Raw genomic sequence first — 21,389 nt, 5'->3', positions numbered from 1 at the left:
GTTAAAGATAAGCCAATGAAATAATGCTGCTGCAGATGGCTTTAAAGGTCATGTGTTAAGAATGCTATTTTAAAAATTGCAGAACACTTGAAAATTGCTCTGAACTTGACATCACAGGAAAGAGGAGGTCTGGCAGACACCACAGGCAAAAATAGCCTGGCAAACCTCACTGGACATCACAGGATGAGGAAGTCTGGCAGATATCACTAGATACCACAGGGAAGAGGAAGCCTGGCAAATCTCGGGATGGAGGAAGTCTGACATATTTCACTGGACACCACAGCAAAGAGGAAGCCTGGCAAATCTCGCAGGATAGAGGAAGTCTGGCATATCTCACTGGATACCACAGCAAAGAGGAAGCCTGACATATCTCGCTGGATACCACGGGATAGAGAAAGTCTGGCAAATTTCACTGGACACCAGAAGGAGAAATGTTTTGGCAGAGCTGCAGGAGAGTGACTATATAATGTAGGAGACAAACTGAGTGCTGAATTCTCTTTAATAAGCATGGAAAACTACCAAAACTGTGAAACTTGTCACCTCTGGGTCAGGTGGCTGAGGGCCAGGGCTATATATGCCTAAAACTGCATTATGTCTTAAAATATCTTCTTTACTTGTAAACATCCAAACAACTGGGTGCATTGTTAGGATGATATGTTTGTTGTTGTTGTCGGTTCCTTTTTATTTCCGTGCAGAATTACGGGTATTGTCCACACTAGTGGGCCCCCTTCCAGGTATCTGGCTAGCTGCACGCATCGCAGATCTCCCCTCAGATCTCCATTTTTTCTAGTCATGAGGGTCAGCAGTAGAGAGCTTCCATTCCCTTCCATCTTTCTCCGTCAGCTCTCTCCATGACAGATTGGCCACACAACTCTACGCCTACCAGGAACTTGTATATTGAGAGTGCACTTGACTGCACTGCTGGGTCTGACAATGTGGCCATACCAGCGGAGTCTCCTTTCCCTTAAGATGAGGTCGAGGTCATCGATGCCAAGCCGCCCCAGCAATTCGATTGAACCTACAGTGGCCATATCTTCAGGCTTGATATTGCAGATCTGTCTTATCATGGCCCTGAAGATTTGGCTTGGTCAGTGCCCAGGTCTCACTGGCATGGAGCATAGCGTTCCGTACACAAGTATTATACACTCGACCACGGGTCTTGTACAACAGGTGAAGTGATGTCAGGACCGGTAGCAGCTCCTTGAACTTCTTCCATGCGGTCTTCACATGTGTAGTGGTCGCAAGGTCACAGCCATCAGCTGCGGAAAGCATGTCTCCGAGGTAGCAGAAGGAACCTCCAACTTGTCCAGACCAACTTGGACATCACTCTGCGGCCTGCCGTCAAGAGGGCGAGCTGTTCCCCTGTATCTTGAGCATATCCAGGGGCCAACTCTCTAATTTGTATTCCTTATAGTATAGGTGTTATGAGATTGATCACCGTTCGTTATCTTCACCTTTCATTTAGAAATCACCATGTCAGCCTTCTAACCTTCAATCCCACATTGTATAATAAAAACACATTAGATGCCCATACTTGTGACAAAGGTTGTTTGTGGTCAGGCAATGTGTCTTAGCCCTATGCCAAGGTCATTGGAAATGTTTGAACACATCACAGCTTTGTATTTAAGAGATATCAGCAGTTTGTTTGCATAAGGTTGCTTATATGGACAATGTGCATTATACCCATACTCAAGTTCATCTAGTCTATATCCAGCTTACTGATGTTAGAAACATTTGTCCTGGGCCACAACTTTGCAATGGAGATATATTTAGACTATCATACTTGACACAAAAGTTGCTTATGTCAAGGCAGTATATTTTGACCCTGAACCAGTGTCATGTAATGAAAGTCAAGGTCACTAGTATTGATAACATTGTGTTGGAGAGACATTATACTTAGTGTCAAGGTTGCTTATGACCAAGATCATTTGGTCAAGCTCATTGGTAAAACCTATAACCATACATCTACTAGATAGGCTTTAGAGGAGTCTAAGAACAAAGGACTGAGTGTGACAACTGTAGCTCCCCATGGACTGTACCTGCTACACCCATTTAGCTATTACGTATCCCCAGTGACACCTGTGTCCATGCCTGTACCCGTTACAAATGATACTACCCCTCTGACACACCCTACAACTGTTAGCACCCACATGACATATCTATAATGCTTGAACCCCAGTGACATTCTAAAATGTCTGCTCCCCAGTGACAGAATTACTAACTAGGCTACAATATTTCAACCCCAGTGACATATACCAACTAGGCTACAATATTTCAACCTTAATGACATGTCCTATAATGCTTCTACCTGCCATTAAATGGCTGAAACATTGCCAAAATGGCATAAAACCATAATTAATCATCAATCAATCTACCCAAATGACATATTCTTCAATGCTTGTTCCCCAATAAATATATCTTACAATATTTGTACCTCAGTGGCATATCTTGCAATACCTTTACTCCAATAATTAACATATATCTTACAATACTTGTACCACAGTGACATATCCTAAAAATGCTAGTATATCTTTGTAAAAACATTTTATTTAGAGCCCTTGTTACAAAGATCAAATAATAATAATAATAATTGGTTTTTAATATAGCGCTTTTTCCAGCATATGCTGCTCAAAGCGCTTTCCAATGCATTATTACCCCGGCAGACCTTATATCAATCTATAACTTTCTCAGCCTCCTATAAATATAAGATACCAAGTTAAAATTTGTGAATAATTTAATCATTTGTGCATATTTCAAAAGGCATAAAAAATCATAAAGATCCATAGGGGGGAAATGTTTGTTTTCTAATCCTCACTACATCAGGAGCTGCTGATGGTATCCTCAGTCAGATAAGCTTGAACCGCCCTCCACAAGGCCGTGATATTCCCGGCACCAAACCCTTGTGCACCCACTCTTTGTATAAATTCCAGAAAAAATGTCCTTTTACTGAATATTGGTTTGGTGAATTTCTGTAGTAGGTATCTGAAATAAGTACATATACTAATACTTAGTATAACGGTATCTGAAATAAGTACATGTACTAATTAAATACTTAGTATAACGGTATCTGAAATAAGTACATGTACAAAATACTTAGTATAACGGTATCTGGAATAAGTACATGTACTTAGTATAACGGTATCTGAAATAAGTACATTGTACATGTACTGAATACTTCGTATAACGGTATCTGAAATAAGTACATGTACTAATACTTAGTATAACGGTATCTGAAATAAGTACATATACTAAATACTTAGTATAACGGTATCTGAAATAAGTACATGTACTAATACTTAGTATAACGGTATCTGAAATAAGTACATGTACTAAATACTTAGTATAACAGTATCTGAAATAAGTACATGTACTAAATACTTAGTATAACAGTATCTGAAATAAGTACATGTACTAAATACTTAGTATAACAGTATCTGGAAATAGAAATACTGCAATCAAGTGTGAAAATTCTAAGCTGTAAAAATTCATTGATACAAGTATATAGATGTGGTTGATACAACTCATCAATACAAAATATTGATGTTTTGTATTGCTTCCAAGAAATTTATAAATGGTGTGTATATATATATCACTAAAATCCAACAACACTCAACATCCAAAGTGTCATTTTCAGTGCTTTATATTTTACACACATATATATATATATATATTAAAAGAAATAGAATAAACGGTACACAAAGTTAAAATTTTAACACAAGCGCTTTCATTTTATAATCCTCAGGCGTTGCATTTTTTCAAATGTAATGCTTGAGGATTATAAAATGAAAGCGCTTGCGTTAAAATTTTAACTTTGTATACTGTTTATTCTATTTCTTTTAATATCTTATACCAGAAACTGTGATTTTTTTAAAAACAATTTGGAGATATATATATATATTTATATATATATATATATATATATATATATATATATGTATATGCTTATTTGTGTTTTCCAGGTTGTTACAATATATTACAAGAGGCCCACAGGCCTTATCAGTCACCTGAATACTAGTGAAAAAGTATCACTATTCCCAAGGACTATGAAATGTAGAAAAAATTCCTGTTCTGAATATCTAAGCTAAATTCTAATGTTCAGCAACAGTATAAAACAAGATATTTTCTTAAAACTTCAATGCCCTCAAAAATGCATACACTGATGAAAGGCTTTACACAATATAATAGGTGTATTAATTAACATTAAAAAATATAATTAATCTGGACCCATCCTATAGAGTCAAAACCCTGGGTTGTGAAATTTGCCATTTTAATACATCCTTTTCTGCTATTCCTAAGTATGCATTTAGATTTACATGAATACAGTATGAGCAAACTTACACATAAATACTATATACTAAGTTTGGCCCCACCCTGGGGTCAGAACCCTACCCCAGGGATCAAAAAATTTACAATTTTGGAAAAAGATTACCTGCTCTTTTTAAATATCCATTTAGTTTCAATTTATTCCTCGTTCACACAAAGAATTTGATTCGCATTAAACGTAAGTTAATGCGAATTAAATCTGAACCGCGTTCACACGGGAGATTTTAATGCGCATTAGTTTACTTCGAATTAAAATTTACATCGTGATTTAATGCAAATTAAATTTATTTTGCATTAGCTCCGTGTGAACGCAAAGCGAAGCTAATTCGCATTAAATGTACACGCATGCGTAATGGTAAATTTGGGTCACATGCATCATACCCATGGTCAGCTATATATATTAGACTAGTGTTAGTTTTGTGCGAAAAACTAATCAAAATGATAATAATCTATTCACTAAAATAAACATGTACAAACAGCATGTCATTGGATAATGTCAGATGTAAATATGTGCTCTGCATAGGCATACTGAGTACATGTAATACATATTGAAGGAATTGCTTTTAGATAAGACAAAAATGTTTTAAAATAGTTATAGGCCTAATATGATTTTCTTTTTTACATTTTTAAAACAAATATGCCACTCATTGTTAAATTCTTTTTATATTATATGACGTCATAGTAACACGTATTAGTGATTAAAAATTACGTCACAACAATAGGCAGCGAATTCTGTATCTACCCAATATTCATTAAAATATCTATAAAAATAATTTTTAATAATATAGTCTATCCATTAATTCATTTCACACACCCTTTAATTTAGAGATGCATACAAATTTAATGCGAATTAGTTTACTTTGCGAAGTAAAATTTAATGCGCATCCGTGTGAACGAGGCATAGGTATCAATAACACTAAAGATGTTATTTAAGTGTTTTACACATAAACACTATATACCAAGTTTGGCCCCACCCTGGGGTCAGAACCCCTACCAAGGGAATCATGAAATTTACAATTTTGGTAGAGGCCTTCCTGCTTTACATCACAATGCATTTAGTTTTTCTTAAACATGCGGTTGTAGAGAAGAAGATTTTGGAAAATTGGTCAATTTTGGGCAGTTTTTTCTAAGGCCCCAGGGGTGCAGGAATCCTGAAATTTACAATTTATGTCCCCCTTTTTCCAAAGATGCTTCATATCAAATCTGAAAAGAACTGGAAGGATAATTATCAAGAAGTTAAAAATTTCTATTGTTCACACATTTAATAACTCACCATTTTGGCCTCACCCTAATACCACAACCCCAACCCCTGGGATCATCAAATTTACAATTTTAGTAAAGGACTACCTACTAGATATTCATTTAATTTCAATTTAGTATCAATACCGCTAAAGGAGATGTTATTTAAGTGTTTTACACATCAACACTATATTCCAAGTTGGGCCCCACCCTGGGGGTCAGAACCCCTACCCCGGGGATCATGAAATTTACAATTTTGGTAGAGGCCTTCCTTCTCTACATCACTATGCATTTAGTTTTACTTGTACGAGTGCGGTTCTTGAAAAGAAGAATTTTGAAAATTGGCCAATTTGGACAGTTTTACCCTACCCCTAAGGTCCCAGGGGTGCAGGAGTCCTGAAATTTACAATTTATGTACCCCTTGTCCCAAATACCAAATCTGAAAATTGAATTGGACTGGTAGTTATCAAAAGGACGACAACCAATTGCAATTTGTCTGGCCGAGAGATCAGGGTGTTGTGCATACTTTTCATATAAACAGGAAGTGTCTCAGGGTTCAGTGGCCATAGTGTTTGTATATTGGTGGTAATCCCTAACAGCTGACACACAGTCTATACCCCCCTTCTTTCTCTCTATCTTACTCCCATTCATTGGCTCAATGAATAGTTTCTTTTTATAAATATAAAGCAATCATAAATTATTAATAGAAATTATTTCTATAAGTTTTAGAAATTATTGTGCAAATTATTGTTTTGATTTCTGAATGTGTAATTTATAAGGAGAATAAAAAATACAATTGCAAGTTGTTCCTAGTGAGGGGGCCTTTTTCAAAAATTTGAATTACCAGAAAATAGCTGTTGTGGACAGGTCAATGCTATCAAAACTCTGGTCTACTGGGCTTCCTGGAGATCTAAAGAATGCCAGTAAATATTGGCTGTTATTGTTATCAAAACACCTCTCTGGGGTAGCTACAGACCACAGTCTCTACAGATGTCACTCAACCTGAGATCTATCATTAAATGTTAGATTGACAGGCGGCTTACCATTGATCGTAATACAGGTAAAATTTGGGGGTGTTAACTTAAAATTGGGTCTTTAAAACTCATATTTCTTACTCATGCCAATATTGCAGACGCAAGAATGCCTCTACTCAAATTGCAAAATTCCTTTTTCCATGGATTGGTTTAGAGAGCTACTCATCATAGGAAACCCATGGCTGGTCTCACTTCTTAGTACTAAAAGCAAGACTGACCAAGGATGTCCAATAGGATGCAGTATTATAGTACATACAATAGAATATGTACTATTAATATGGCAATGTTAGATACATAGCCTTATTACAATGTGGAAGTGTTAGATACATGACCTTCCTACTAGCTCTGGCTAGTGGGTTAAACCTTTAGCTCGATCAGTAGAGCACTGGACTGTCGTGTTAGTGGGGGGAACCCTTTAGCTCGATCAGTAGAGTACTGGACAGTCGTGTTAGTGGGGGGAACCCTTTAGCTCGATCAGTAGAGCACTGGACTGTCGTGTTAGTGGGGGGAACCCTTTAGCTCGATCAGTAGAGCACTGGGGCCCGTTTTACAAAACAACTTATGACAAAGTCGCAAGTCTTAAATTGTATTACATATAGTTATTACTTTGAATGAAGTAAAACTTTTCTGAGGCTTCATTTTCAACATTTTTAAAAAAAATTTGCATTTGGAGCGAATGATCTTACAATAAACTGGAAAATTCCAGTATGCAAAGTTGGCCGTAAGTCGTAAGTTCTTTTGTATAACGCGCCCCAGGTGAGCTAAAAATATAGTTCATTAATGAAAAATCATGGAAAATAATATCATAATATGGTAATACAAAACTGATTACAATTCCAATCATTGGAGATCTTATCAGAGTTATGCAAATACATGATAATGTTTACCGAGCACTTGGAATTCAATATCATGAATATAATCAAGTTGTTTTGAACCTGAATATAATGTGCTGATACATGTATTGCGTGCTCCTGACAGATCTACTAAACATCCCTGTATTAGTAAATTACCTATTGGCTTCACACTGGTTTTCGGCATCTTGATCAGCATCTGCCTCAGTGTCCAGTAACACACCATTATGTTTCAGATCCTCCACATGAAATCCCACCTTCCCCATCTCAGACACCTTTAAATCCTGCAAGTTAGCAGAAGGTAAAAATACCTTTATATCAATCTGTTCCTTAAACTCAATAATGCATGGCTTTGTAGAAAAAAATCTGTCAGTAAATAAACAAATGTATATTTTAATAAACTATCTAGATTTAGGCCAAAATGAAATATATGTGTGTTTCTGGTTTCCTGACCCTACCTACCTTAATTTTGGCTGCAAACCTAAAAATATTCTATTGATGATATATACATGTATATAAAAGAAAATAACCCTGAATTTGGAATTTTTTTTATCTTTTTGCATTCGAGTTTCTCTGATTTATATTTCAACTACTATTGATCTTCAAAATGTGTGAAAAATATTTGTAATGTATATAGACCTGTGTTGAAAGGGTATCAAAAACCAAGATTTCAAACAAATGTTTTACCTACCCTACCCTACCTAATTTTTGGGGGAGCAAAATAGGAAATGTACATATATTTTATTTTGGCCTCATGCCACTGACCAAGGTCAATTCACGTACACCAAGAACACCATTAATAATATTTTACATTCACCAATTTTGCTGTCCATCAAAATCTTCGCTATTTCATTGTTTTCGTTTCTTGATGATTAAGGTACAGCGATGTGCAAGTGACTTAATTTTATACTTGATAAACGTTCTATCACAAAATATGAATATGTTACATAAAAAATGAATATGTCTTGGTTGTGTGTATCCATTGAGGGTTGTGGAAAAACAATGGACAGGAATCGTGGGGTTAATTTCTGGTTTGCTGAGGAAGCAAATTATCCCCACGCTTCCGCATACATGTACCTGTAAACAACCAACTGGCAGACATTTCCTGCATACATGAAGATGATTTATAATATTTTGAAACAAGATGTGTTTGTGAAACACAAATGGCCAATTCCAAAGATGGCAATATGAAAGCTCTAATATTTACCATTTAGAAGTTATGACCAATGTCAAATTTTTTAAAAGTAGGTCAAATGTCAAGGTCAAAAGGATAGGTACCCACGGAAAGGTCTTGTCACAAGGAATATTCATGTGAAATATCAAAGCTCTAGCACTTTAATACTGTTCAAAAGTTACTAGCAAGGTTAAAGTTTCGAAAAGTAGGTCAAACTCCAAGCTAGGTCACAGAATAAAAAATGTTGGTACCCACGGAAAGGTCTTGTCACAAGAAATGCTCATGTGAAATATCAGTTATTAGCAAGGTTAAAGTTTTCAAAAAGTAGGTCAAACTTCAAGGTCAAAGGATCAAAACTTTTGGTACCCATGGAAAGGTCTTGTCACAAGGAATACTCATGTGAAATATAAAAGCTCTAGCATTTACTGTTCAAAAGTTATTAGCAAGGTTAAAGTTTCAGACAGAATGGCAGAATTACAGAATGACAGACAGGACAAAAACAATATGTCTTCGATCTTGGGATATAAAAATATGGTGCTATAATCCCAAAGTTGTCAGCGATGTACAAATTGAATTATACCTGTACCACAATGGGATTACCAGCACCATGTATTTCAAAATATGATCAATCAATGCTTGTATATTTACATTTTCTCAATTGAAACCAACAATTTCTACTTTCATCAGTTTACAGTAGAAAAATCATATAGCGGTTGAAGCGTACATGCATGCCATTTTGAAATCTTGACAAGTCAAAGAAGGTTACCGGTACTTAATTTGTGAAGTCAAATATGCAACTATTGATCTTGGAATTCAACAAAGAAACTTGTGGACAGGTTAAGATTATTGGAATGTGTTTTCACCATAATACACATTGATGATTTTAAGTAACAGATCAATAAAATCATTGCACGAAAGAGTTCCTGAATCTTAATCCACACGCTATGATTAAAGCTATATATGTCGTATTCATTGGATAACATAGGAATAAAAGTATATGGTTTGTTTTGTTTTTTATCCATCTATATAACTTATATACTTAATGCAAGTACATATTGTAATACAATTAAAATAAAAAAATTATCAAGCTTATATCCCATTTATCTATTCATTCTCAGTGTTGGATAATAATTAAATACCCCATTTCAAAGTATTTATGATCATGTGACGTCGCAAGATGAACTCAAAAAGTAAACAATTAGGGCGGCATGAAAGTGTGGACGACTTGCAGGCTATTGGCGGAACATGTTCCGCCATTAAAGACAGTCACACAATCAACAGGTTAGGAAAAGCTACTTTCATGAGAGTTCAATTTCATAATTAACATGAAATCATTATCCCCTACCTCACAAATCATTGTGAAAGGGGATATAGAAGCAGGCCTGTTTGTGTGTGTGTGTAATACTGAGCTTGTAGACACTCTACAGACCACGGTTTGTGTGTGTGTGTAATACTGAGCTTGTAGACACTCTACAGACCACGGTTTGTGTGTGTGTGTGTAACACTGAGCTTGTAGACACTCTACAGACCACGGTTTGTGTGTGTATGTAACACTGAGGTTGTAGGCACTCTACAGACCACGGTTTGTGTGTGTGTGTGTAATACTGAGCTTGTAGACACTCTACAGACCACGGTTTGTGTGTATGTAACATTGAGCTTGTAGACACTCTACAGACCATGGTTTGTGTGTGTGTAACACTGAGCTTGTAGACTGTGCACTCTACAGACCACGGTTTGTGTGTGTATGTAACACTGAGCTTGTAGGCACTCTACAGACCACGGTTTGTGTGTGTAATACTGAGCTTGTAGACACTCTACAGACCACGGTTTGTGTGTGTATGTAACACTGAGCTTGTAGACATTCTACAGACCACGGTTTGTGTGTGTGTAATACTGAGCTTGTAGACACTCTACAGACCACGGTTTGTGTGTGTATGTAACACTGAGCTTGTAGACACTCTACAGACCACGGTTTGTGTGTGTGTGTAATACTGAGCTTGTAGACACTCTACAGACCACGGTTTGTGTGTGTGTAACACTGAGCTTGTAGACACTCTACAGGCCACGGTTTGTGTGTGTGTATGTAACACTGAGAGACACTCTACAGACCACGGTTTGTGTGTGTAACACTGAGCTTGTAGACACTCTACAGGCCACGGTTTGTGTGTGTGTGTAACACTGAGCTTGTAGACACTCTACAGGCCACATTGTTGATGACTGATTTGATACTTCACAGACTGACCTCTCACTTTGTTAGCAAGAGAGAAAGAACCCTATTGAGTTTGATGTCAAAAGGTCAAGGTCACTACATTATTTCATAGAACAAGAGGCCCATGGGCCACATCACTCACCTGAGTCACCTTGGCCCATAATCTAAAGATTTTCCCTACATATTCGCATGTAAAACTTTGATCCCTATCGTGGCCCCAACCTACTCCCGGGGGCCATGAGCTTTACAAACTTGAATCTGCACTATGACAGGAAGCTTTCATGTAAATGTAAACTTCTTTGGCCAAATGGTTCTTGAGATTTTTAAAGATTTTCCCTATATATTTGCATGTAAAACTTTGACCCCCTATTGTGGCCCCATCCTACCCCCAGGGGCCATGATTTTAACAAACTTAAATCTCACTATGTCAGAAAGCTTTCATGTCAATTAGTACTTTCCTAGCCCATTGGTTCTTGAGAAGAAGACTTTTAAAGGTTTTCCCTATATATTTGTATGTAAAATTTAGATCCAGTGTAATGGCCCTGGGCATCCTACCCCCGGGGGTCATGATTTGAACAAACTTGAATCTGAACTATGTCAGAAAGCTTTCATGTAAATTTGTCCTTTCCTAGCCCAGTGGTTCTTAGGATGATTGATTGATTGTATATTGTTTAACGTCTCTCTCTAGAATTTTTCACTCATATGGAGACGTCACCATTGCCGGTGAAGGGTTTCAAATTTAGGCCTTATTTGCTCGGCGCTTATGGTAATTGAGAAGTGAGGGTTCTTTAGCATGCCACACCTACTGTGGCACAGGACATCCGTTTTTAAGGTCATCTCCAAGTACCCATGACATTCACACCTGATGACGAGCGTTTGGCAATGGAACTATCACTACCTGTTTAATGACTGAGGTCTGTTGTGGCCGGGATTGGAACCCTGCCCTTCCACATGTGGGGCGAATCCTCTAACCTCTAGACCACCGCAACGGTTGTGGTTCTTGAGAAGATTTTAAATATTTTCCCTATATAATTGAACGTAAAACTTTGATCCCCTATTGTGGCCCCATCCTACTCCTGGGGGTCATGATTTTTACAAACTTGAATCTGCACTATGTCTGGAGGCTTTCATGTAAATGTCAGCTCTTCTGGCCCATTGGTTCTTGAGAAGAAGATTTTTAAATGACCCCACCCTATTTTTGAATTTTTGTGATTATCTCCCCTTTGCAAAAGGGGCATGGTCCTTCCTTAGAATAAATTTGAATCCCCTTCACCCAAGGATGACTTGTACCAAGTTTGGTTGAAATTGGCTTAGTGGTTCTGGAGAAAAAAATTGAAAGTATGAAAAGTTTACAGACAGACGACGAACAACAGGTGATCAGAAATGGCTAAGCTCACTAGAGCTTTTAGCTCAGGTGAGCTAAAATGCTTGTAGACAATCTACGGGTCATGCTCTGCTACAATGATTATTAAGAGAGGAAGAACCTTATTGATTCTGAGGTCTAAAGATCAAGGTCACTTCTGGACTTGATAGAAAAAGCTTCTAGACACTAATTGCTAGGGGATATGTCCTGCCTTGGGAAGCTCTTGTCTTTAAATACAACTACATATTATAAATGAATTCGTCTTCCTCTGTGATGTTTCTAATAATAATTTTCCCGCATGCTTGCGCACATCCACCATAAATGTCAATCCTTCATAAATGTGCATAAGAAAATCACAGTATTGCCCTTGCATTGACTAATTAAATATAGATAAGTACTTCATTAATACCAGTTAATGAATTGTTGAAATTTTCAGATATCATTTTACCTATAGTTTATCATACTGACAACATTTTACTCTGGTTTCCAACAACGAAAAAATACTGTTTTACCGTTTAATTAATACGGCATGTATACCTGTAAGTGATTAGGTCACATGTTGTAAATACACATAGTACTTCATTTACAACACAGATGGCAAGAGAAAAATCTGTTGATTGCATTTTTTTCTATTTAGTAGAAGAAATTTGAAAATACAATGTACTACTAGTTGACTACTATCTTTCAGCTTCTACCTATGTGAATGATCTGCAGTGTCGACCACCTCATTATATCGACAGCCTATTTTGGTGTACCGGTAATTTCAAGGGTGCCATTATAAAGAATTGAAAAAAAGTGGATGACCAATTAATGAATTATTGTCCTTTTATTGTCATCCACATACCGTATATACTCGCCTGTAAGTCGATTCATCCACATACCATATATACTCGCCTATAAGTCAATTCATCCACACACTGTATATACTTGCCTGTAAGTTGCTTCATCCACATACCATATATACTCACCTATAGGTCAATTCGCCTATAAGTCGGTTGTATAGTTTTTAGGTTGGAGGGAATTGCCATTAGTAGAATCGGTTGACAATTTCAAAGCAATGCTCTAATGTTTTTACCTGTGTTTCAAATAATATTTTGAGAAATGCGCCGATATTTAATATTTTTTCCCAAACAAATCAATTTCATATCAATACTCTTATGCATTTATCCATGTTCCAATAATGTTTGGGATATGACATCGATATTTCACTTTTAATTCTCTGACAGCAAATTAAACTCTTACTATTTTGTTTATTTCGTCCACGTTTTTGTTGTTTAAAGATGTTAGGCTATACATTACGCCATCCATAAAAATACTAATCTCAGGACATGCCTATTAGTCGGACATAGAGTTTTGGACCAAAATTTAACTCCCAAACATCCGACTTATAGGCGAGTAGATACGGTATGACAAGATATGTAAATGCAAGAAATTGATTTACTTTAGTTCTTAAAACTTCATTAGATAGTGGGATGTTCTGCACTTGTACATTTGTAAAACACACATTTAAGTATATGTACAACCGTTTCATTTGTGTCATGGTAGGTTCTACGATGACTGAATACATGTAATCTGCAACTTTTTTCAGGAACACAGAAATACGACTTCACACACAAATCACATCATGACATGGTACAATTTACAGCAGCTACAGTCATTTCATTTCTCTTTTGTTTACTCATGGCAATTCTTCTGGACGATTTCAGAAACAATTCTAAAATGATTTCATTCAATCTACCTATAATGTATATTTGTCATGAATGATCTGACAGACCAAGGTATAATAATGGCTTCTGATCCCTGGTTATTGACATTGTTATCGGGGGATTATACCGGTAATTTGACCTTTTGTACCTGAAAACGGATAACAATAGGCGTGTTTCGCATCATATCAGGTTTTTCAGCGTGTACGGAAATCCGTTCTATTCATTTATCAGTATGAGGGGTGGTGATAAAATGGGTGGCAATATACTGAGGTGACACTGTACATATTTTGTGCATTTCGTTTCCACAGAGAAGATCGAACATGAAACTGTGGCTCGTGACAATGTGTTTTTAAAATTCTGTATATTACCCTACTTGCAAAATACATCATGAGTCTGAATTTCTTACATCGGTGTAGTATGCTGGTGGTGGCTCCACAAACTGGACCCCATTTTGCTTGAAAGTGGAGACAGCTGTCATGATATCAGAGGTGTACAATCCAACGTGCTGGACTCCAGGGCCACCGTGATCCTCCAAGAAGATGTCCACCTGGTTCGCTCCTGAAGGTGGATCCAATTTATAATGCGTAATTGTTTAAATGAAATAATTAAACGAAATTTGTAAAGTTCATGTAACAATAAAACTTTATTACATGCAGTCATGCATGAACAATGCATGCATGCTCTTAAAAAATACAGCATATCTATTTTAATGGCTGGGAATTTCGATAGACATGAAAGTGGAGAGTACAAACATGGTGGATATAAGAAATAAAATCGGTTCATTTTTGAAAATACATGAGAGTATGAACTGCAACAACTCAGGCCGGCCTAGTCTTTACACACTGGCAATTATATCACTATAGGGTTTGAATTTACTATTAAAGATTATCATAAACAGATGCGTGTGCAGGGGACAAAATCATGTTAACCTAACGGTACTCTACATTAAATTGTTATAATGGCTGACTTCCCTTCAAAACATGGATGAAAATATATATATCTGCAAAATTTGTCTATTTATTTCAAATATATCATTGCCTAGCTGAGTAGCTCAGTAGGTTAGCGCGTCGAATGTTGAACTCTAGATCGCGGGTTCGATTCCAGCAGGAGTTTTAATTTATTTTCCAAATTACTTTCTAATAAAACTGCATTTTTTGACTAAATAAAGTAAATTTGAAAGTTTTCAATTCCAAAATATTGTTGTACATATATCCTCCATTTTTCATCCATTTCAAATTTATCTGGTGTAGTATTCCTCCTTAACAATATATTCAATTGTTCAAATAACTACATAAATTTCAAAACATGGTTCATTTTATTACATGTATACAGATTTCTTTTACATGATATAATTACTAACAATTTTGGGTTGTACAAAGAATTCCCACAGTCTTCTTATATTATATGCATTAATTAATCTTTAACTGGACAAATACAATTTAGTCCTTAATTATCAAATAATTTTTGCATGTCCAGCTGAACTCTTTGAAACACCATGGCTTAGATCATTACTCCCAATGGACAAATGGAATCTCAACTGAACAATTGAAGAGAATTTAATTGGCAGTAATCAAACTCCTTGAAACACCATGGTTTAGACCATTATATTCCCATGAGACAATTCCCCTATCTATTGTGGGATGTGCATGTTATTATAAGTCTTTGCAAAGTAGTACAATCATGACAATACTGCATAGCATTCATGTTAGGGCCAATTAAAATTAATTGATAGATTAATTATCATCCCCACCTCAGGGACCCGCCCCTCAAAAAAGACCCACCCCGAATTTTTTATTTTCGCAAAAATAACGATTTCAAACAAACTTGTTTCCCAGTGACATGAGTGAATGATTAAAGTCACAGAATGTTGGTTTTATATATTGAAATTCTATCAAGGATTCTTTGAATGTTAACTTGATTAACACTTTGTGTGATGCCTTTTGCCATTAATTATTTTTTCTCTGGAAATAAAAATTAAAGAATAAAATCCTTCACCCCGCCCTAAATTTTTTGTGACCCTGGATGATAATCTACTAATTAAGTGACAGTTGAATTGGCCTAATAACAAAATAATTATTCATATTAATAGTTATGTAGCTATACATTTTATGAAAACGTGTGTATTTCTTGATGTGATAATTACTGCATTGTTCTCTTTCATAAGTAGGGATTACCTCCATTATAACACAATAATTTTTTAAATACTTAATTACCACTTTAAAAGTTTTAATGATCGGATTTTAAACTGCAATTTACATTCCCCTATAGATGCGATGCACAAATTGACAAATTTTGGTGATTCTAGGACTCAAATTTACATAAGTCCATACAATTGTAGTTAGGGTTATGTCATAATTATGGCCTTGTCACATTGACCTTGATTTTGGGTGTGTCCTAATTTCTACCTATTAAGCATTACCCAAGTTTGATGATTCTAGACCAAATAATTGTCCATTGACGAGTTGGACAGGATTTTGACATATTTGGCCTTATCATCTTAATCAAAGCTAGGTCATAGTGACCTAACTTGGAAGTGTGACCCACCTGACCCACTCTCTTCCAGCACAATCTCTATATTTAGTTATATATATAGCTTAATTCATTAAGCTATAAGCTTTAATTGACACAAAGCGCGGGACAGACAGACGGATATAATCACCATACCATAAATATGTCCCGCCTTAGACAGATGTAAAAAACACTATCACAGCATCAATTAATACCATTGTCGCATCTGTCTGCTGAACTGACCCGGCCGCCAATGAGTCGCCGCTAGTAAGATAGACTAAGATATGGCAAAAAATAAGGATTTGACCCGTTTTTAGGTGATACTTTTTACCCAAGGTTACATGCTCTCCATTTCTTTAGTAGAAAAGTTACAGAAAGGGTACAATACAAATCGTATGGAAAATGAAAGTAAGCAATAGTCAGTATAGCCTGAATTAGATTTAGAGGCCAGGTTACACAGGGTACACTTGGGTACAGATGGTCACAACTCTATATCATATTAAATGGATACAAGCTAAATTGTCTTATAAGTATAAAGAATAAGGGAAAGGAGACGCCATAAACATGTGGCCCACGCCTGTCGTTCACAGATAATATGTTTATACAGCAATATTATAGTAAATGGTCATATTGTCAATTATTCTAATTTCCTGGGGATATCTAAACGATTGAAGGCATATTTCATTAATACTTGTCTCTTTATTCAAAGTAACAAAACACCTCACAGTTTTTCGCAATGCTGCAAAGTGAACCTCCCAGTTACATTCACAGCTAGCGAATGAAAGAAGTAACAGCTTTCCAAATGGCCTGCATGACTAAACAAATTTCTGTCACTGTAAGTAATAAGTTCATGTACTTAAAATGAGTAAAAATGTACTCTGCATAGGTCATTGACTAGTTTGTTAAAGTTACTCCATGAGAAAAAGTCCGTCAGACATTTTTTGTCATTTGAATTAACTAGGAGATATAAACACTGAGTTAATTTTTTGGAGAAGAAGCATTAATTAATCTTATACTGAGTTCTTTTTTCCCCCAGAGAATAATCTCCCTTTATCCAATTCATAAATGACTATCAATTATAAAAATAATGTTTTCTCCAAGTTCTTTTGTTAAGGGTGAGGGGGAATCCTAAAAGAAATATTTTCAGTATGAAACAGTTCATTTACTAAAAGTTTTTTAAAGAGTTAATTATTCTTTACAATGCCTGTAGGTAAACCCTTTATTCTTTCTTGGCCATGCATCGCTATATGATATGAACCTAATTAAGAAAATACTAGGCTTATTATTGTATTATAAAGAAGGCCTATTAATGAAATATCTGAAACTGTTCCATAGCCAGTTTCTAATGTGGGAAGCAGAAGCATTTCTGCTTGACTCCTCCAGGACTTTATGCCAAAAACATCTTTAAAAAGAAATCATCCATTTAATGCCATGAATGAACTTGTCCTGATAGGGGACAAGCAGTTCAAATATTAACATTTTTTAATTGTGTAACATTATATAAGAAATTAAATTTTTGATCATATATAAGAAAAGTAATTGCTATAAATAAGAAACATGGACTGTTTTCCTATTTTGAAGTGTTTTTTTACGCATGATGCATCACAAAACTTCCTTGGGAAATGGTATGTATAAGTTGAAGTATTTTACAGTCTTCGGACAATGCACGTCCTCTCCTTTGTGATTGGTAGAAAATACGTAATGTGAACATTCTAATTTATTTCATTGGTTGAAATTCTGGTTAAAGCAACTAAGGGAGATAATTTGCTGATGATCTAATTCATGATTTACATGTAACAATTTTACAAGATTTCCAATCTTAAAAAAAAGAGAAAATGAAAAGAAGAAAATTGCAATATAATGAAAATGACATTAATCTTATTCATAGCAACTATCAAAAACAATTTTCAACAAATAACAGAAAAGGTCTTTTTTGCATTCAAACCTTCAAATTATTCTCTATAAAATTTGGGCAATTCTCAGTTATTTAGTATATTTTGTTTCTTGCTGTGTGAAAAATAAACATCATTTTTTACTGTTTTCTTGAGGTTGAGAAGAAATAATGCTTTCTATTTTTAGTATAAATATCCTGTCTAATCATACACTAGTTTCTAGCAGATGTTTTTAAAAACTTTATTGTTATACATATATGAGATTTACCATTTTAGAAAAGTTTGATTATCTGGTTTTTTGAAAAACAAGAGACCCACAGGCCTTATCGGTCACCTAAGTACTAGCTAAAAGTATCACTAGTCCCAAGGGCCATGAAATCTAGAAGAAAAAAAAATCCTGTTCTGAATATCGAAGCTAAATTCTGATATCCAACAACAGTATAAAACAAGATCATAAGATGTGTTCTTAAAACTTCAATGCCCTCAAAAGTGCATATGAACTGATGAAAGGCTTTAAATTATATAATATACATTTTACATATATATGTATTAACATTAAACAATATCATGACTAATTTAGACCCATTCTAGAGTCAAAACCCTTGCGTTGTGAAATTCACCAATTTTTTTATTTACATCCTTTTCTGCTATTCCTACATATGCATTTAGTTTTTATACTGTATCAGCAAACTTAACGAAGTCCTTTAAATTATAAAGATATAAATAATCACTATAATTTTGGCTCCACCCTGAAATCAAACGCTTACTCCCTAGGATCATGAAATTTACAATATTGGTTAAGGGTGTCCTCTCGCTTCTCCCCGCTGCGACCCAAGTTCGATCCCCATGATCGGCAGTGGTTGTATGTGAGAGGGTATGGCAGTCGCCTGCTTGGACACATGGGTTTCCTCCGGGTACTCCGGTTTCCTCCCACATAAATTACCCCCCAGCGCAAACATCCGTGCATCAAAGGACCCCATTGGAAATAAGCTATCGAGCTTTCATGGGTTATTTCAGCTTTGATTGTTTAATAATTTTTACTCGTTATAAACACTAATAAAAATGCAATAGATTTCTTTTCATACAAGGTGTCAATTAAGAACCAAAACTTGTGTTGTTAGCTTATGATATTGTTTTAATATATTGTTCACAGTTTCGAAGACAGCAAATATGCCTGACGCCGTGACTGTTCGAACAAAAGGCCCATGGGCCACATCGCTCACATAAGTCACCTTTGCCCTGCTATTGTTCATCTATTGTGATATTTTAAAAGATATTGTGGACCCAATGTACCCCCCTCCCCCATCTTCGCAAGCCAAGTGTCTGATTTGCTTACTAGATGAGAGTAAGTGAATTGGAAACTTGGCTCGCGAAGATGCATCTTCACTAGCCAAGGGTTTTCAGTCAGGGGAGTGAAGTCACCCTTTGATTCAACGACTTCATCACATGACTGTTACAGTCTAACAGACTTTGTATATGGTGAAGTGAATTACATTGATTTTTTTAATATTTAATGCAACATATAAGTTTTTGATTCACCTTGACTCTCTAGAGATTCTACAAGGACAAATCTAATGGAATCTTGACTACTGCCTGAGGTAAGTCCAGTCTCCGAGCATTTCCAGTATTCCATGGCTTTCATCCTCATACCTATTCCTGTATCGCTGATCAAAAATCCTTCATCTTCATCCTCATTGCTGAAGTAAAAATAAAAACAAAAAGATCTCACTAATGTGGGAGCTAAAGGAGAGAAAGCAAATCCAAAGATTAGCAACACAAGTTGAATGTTCTGACACATATTGGCAGTGAATTGATGCACACTGGTAATGTACTCCTACAAGTAAGAGCTTCGGTTAATGTCCCTATGAAATATATATATATATATATATATATATATAGCAATCAATTATCATAATAAGTTTTTATATATACTGTAATACATAATAACATCAATGTTTTCACAAATCTGAAAACACTCTGATAGTAAGTATTTTGAATATTCATACCTGTTGATGAAAAACCTTTTCATGCTGAAACATTTCTTGTACCATTCAACTATATGAGGTGTTGATCCCTGATTACACACAAAAGCAATATGATCAATGTGGGACACCAGGCCATAGCATTTGTTTGATTCATCCAAATTGTTCTTAATTGAGGTAAAACCCGGCAGAAAATCACCAGAGTAGTCATCATAACTTAACAATGTGTGAAAGACGTTTCCAATACAAGACCTGACTACAGCCACGTCGACTTTGCCATGCTCATCCTGTACACACTGGGGTGATGTAATCACCTCTCCTCCCCCTTTCACTACATTGTTGACGACTTGTTGTAAATCTGTCACTTTAAAAGCAACATTAAATACTGAATTCTCGTCAAAAAGTTTATTTCCATCAAGAATCCACCAACAATGAAACAATGGGTCGCTGTCTGTTATGTTTACTTCATAGCGAGATGTACTAGTATTTTCAAGGTGACATTTTAAATTTGGCTCCGTTACCACAATTGTAGCTTTTCCTGACTTAAGTACCCACTGTGTACAATAAGAACGACATCGTTGAGCGAAACATTGAAATCCATATTTCTTCTTGAATGAATCGACGACCGAAGTTCCATCTGCAACTCCTAATTCAATGTGATGAAGAGATCCGACTTCCATATCGAATCATGCAATTTGTGAATGCCTGTGGAAGTATTCACCGCACAAACTTGTTTTCTATTTCGCTAAAAGCTTTCATTACTTTGTTATTAATAAAAGTGAACATCCTTACATTTTTTTTTTTTTACAACGCACTTTGTTAAAGTAGCGTTACACAATCACCCGGCATCGCATTCTGGTACACATGTTGACTTTGACAACTCCGTTAAATTTTGGAATGCCGAACCCGAGTATTATTTATCGAACAAGAGAATATCATTACAATTTACTATTTGAATCTACAAAATTCGTCTATAAATTGGTGTACAGCGGCAAAAATGTTGAATTCTAGTTATAAAGACAAATTTTCACTCCTCCCCCTCCCCTAAGGTAAAAGATAGGTACAAAAAAGCAATTGTAGTAGCAATACTGAATGGCCAGACAACCAT

At 35.8% G+C, this 21,389-nt stretch overlaps 1 protein-coding gene across 1 annotated transcript; it reads right to left on the bottom strand.

The window, feature by feature from the left end:
• Window positions 1-2,716: 2,716 nt before the first annotated feature.
• Window positions 2,717-21,180, bottom strand: LOC125657902 (4-hydroxyphenylpyruvate dioxygenase-like protein). Its single transcript, XM_048888817.2, has 5 exons — window positions 20,306-21,180; window positions 19,839-19,996; window positions 14,306-14,457; window positions 7,607-7,731; window positions 2,717-2,982 (listed from the first exon to the last, which is right to left on the bottom strand). Exons 1-5 carry the CDS (start codon window positions 20,959-20,961, stop codon window positions 2,820-2,822), a joined length of 1,254 nt encoding a protein of 417 aa, XP_048744774.1. The 5' UTR covers window positions 20,962-21,180; the 3' UTR covers window positions 2,717-2,819.
• Between the last annotated feature and the right edge of the window lie 209 nt (window positions 21,181-21,389).

The sequence above is a fragment of the Ostrea edulis genome, chromosome 9 (genome assembly GCF_947568905.1).
Source record: "Ostrea edulis chromosome 9, xbOstEdul1.1, whole genome shotgun sequence".
In the NCBI taxonomy this organism is placed as follows: domain Eukaryota; kingdom Metazoa; phylum Mollusca; class Bivalvia; order Ostreida; family Ostreidae; genus Ostrea; species Ostrea edulis.
The sequence above is the reverse complement of the archived record's forward strand: the minus strand, read 5'-3'. Positions and strand labels throughout refer to the sequence as shown.

Bases quoted from the DNA above. Each gene is read 5' to 3' on its own strand.
- LOC125657902 (XM_048888817.2), bottom strand. From the start codon at position 20,961: ATGGAAGTCGGATCTCTTCATCACATTGAATTAGGAGTTGCAGATGGA. The intron at 7,732-14,305 runs GTAAGAAATTCA...GCTAACTTGCAG, and splicing joins CACCAGCATACTACACCGAT to GATTTAAAGGTGTCTGAGAT. The intron at 2,983-7,606 runs GTAATTTACTAA...TACTTATTTCAG, and splicing joins AACCAGTGTGAAGCCAATAG to ATACCTACTACAGAAATTCA.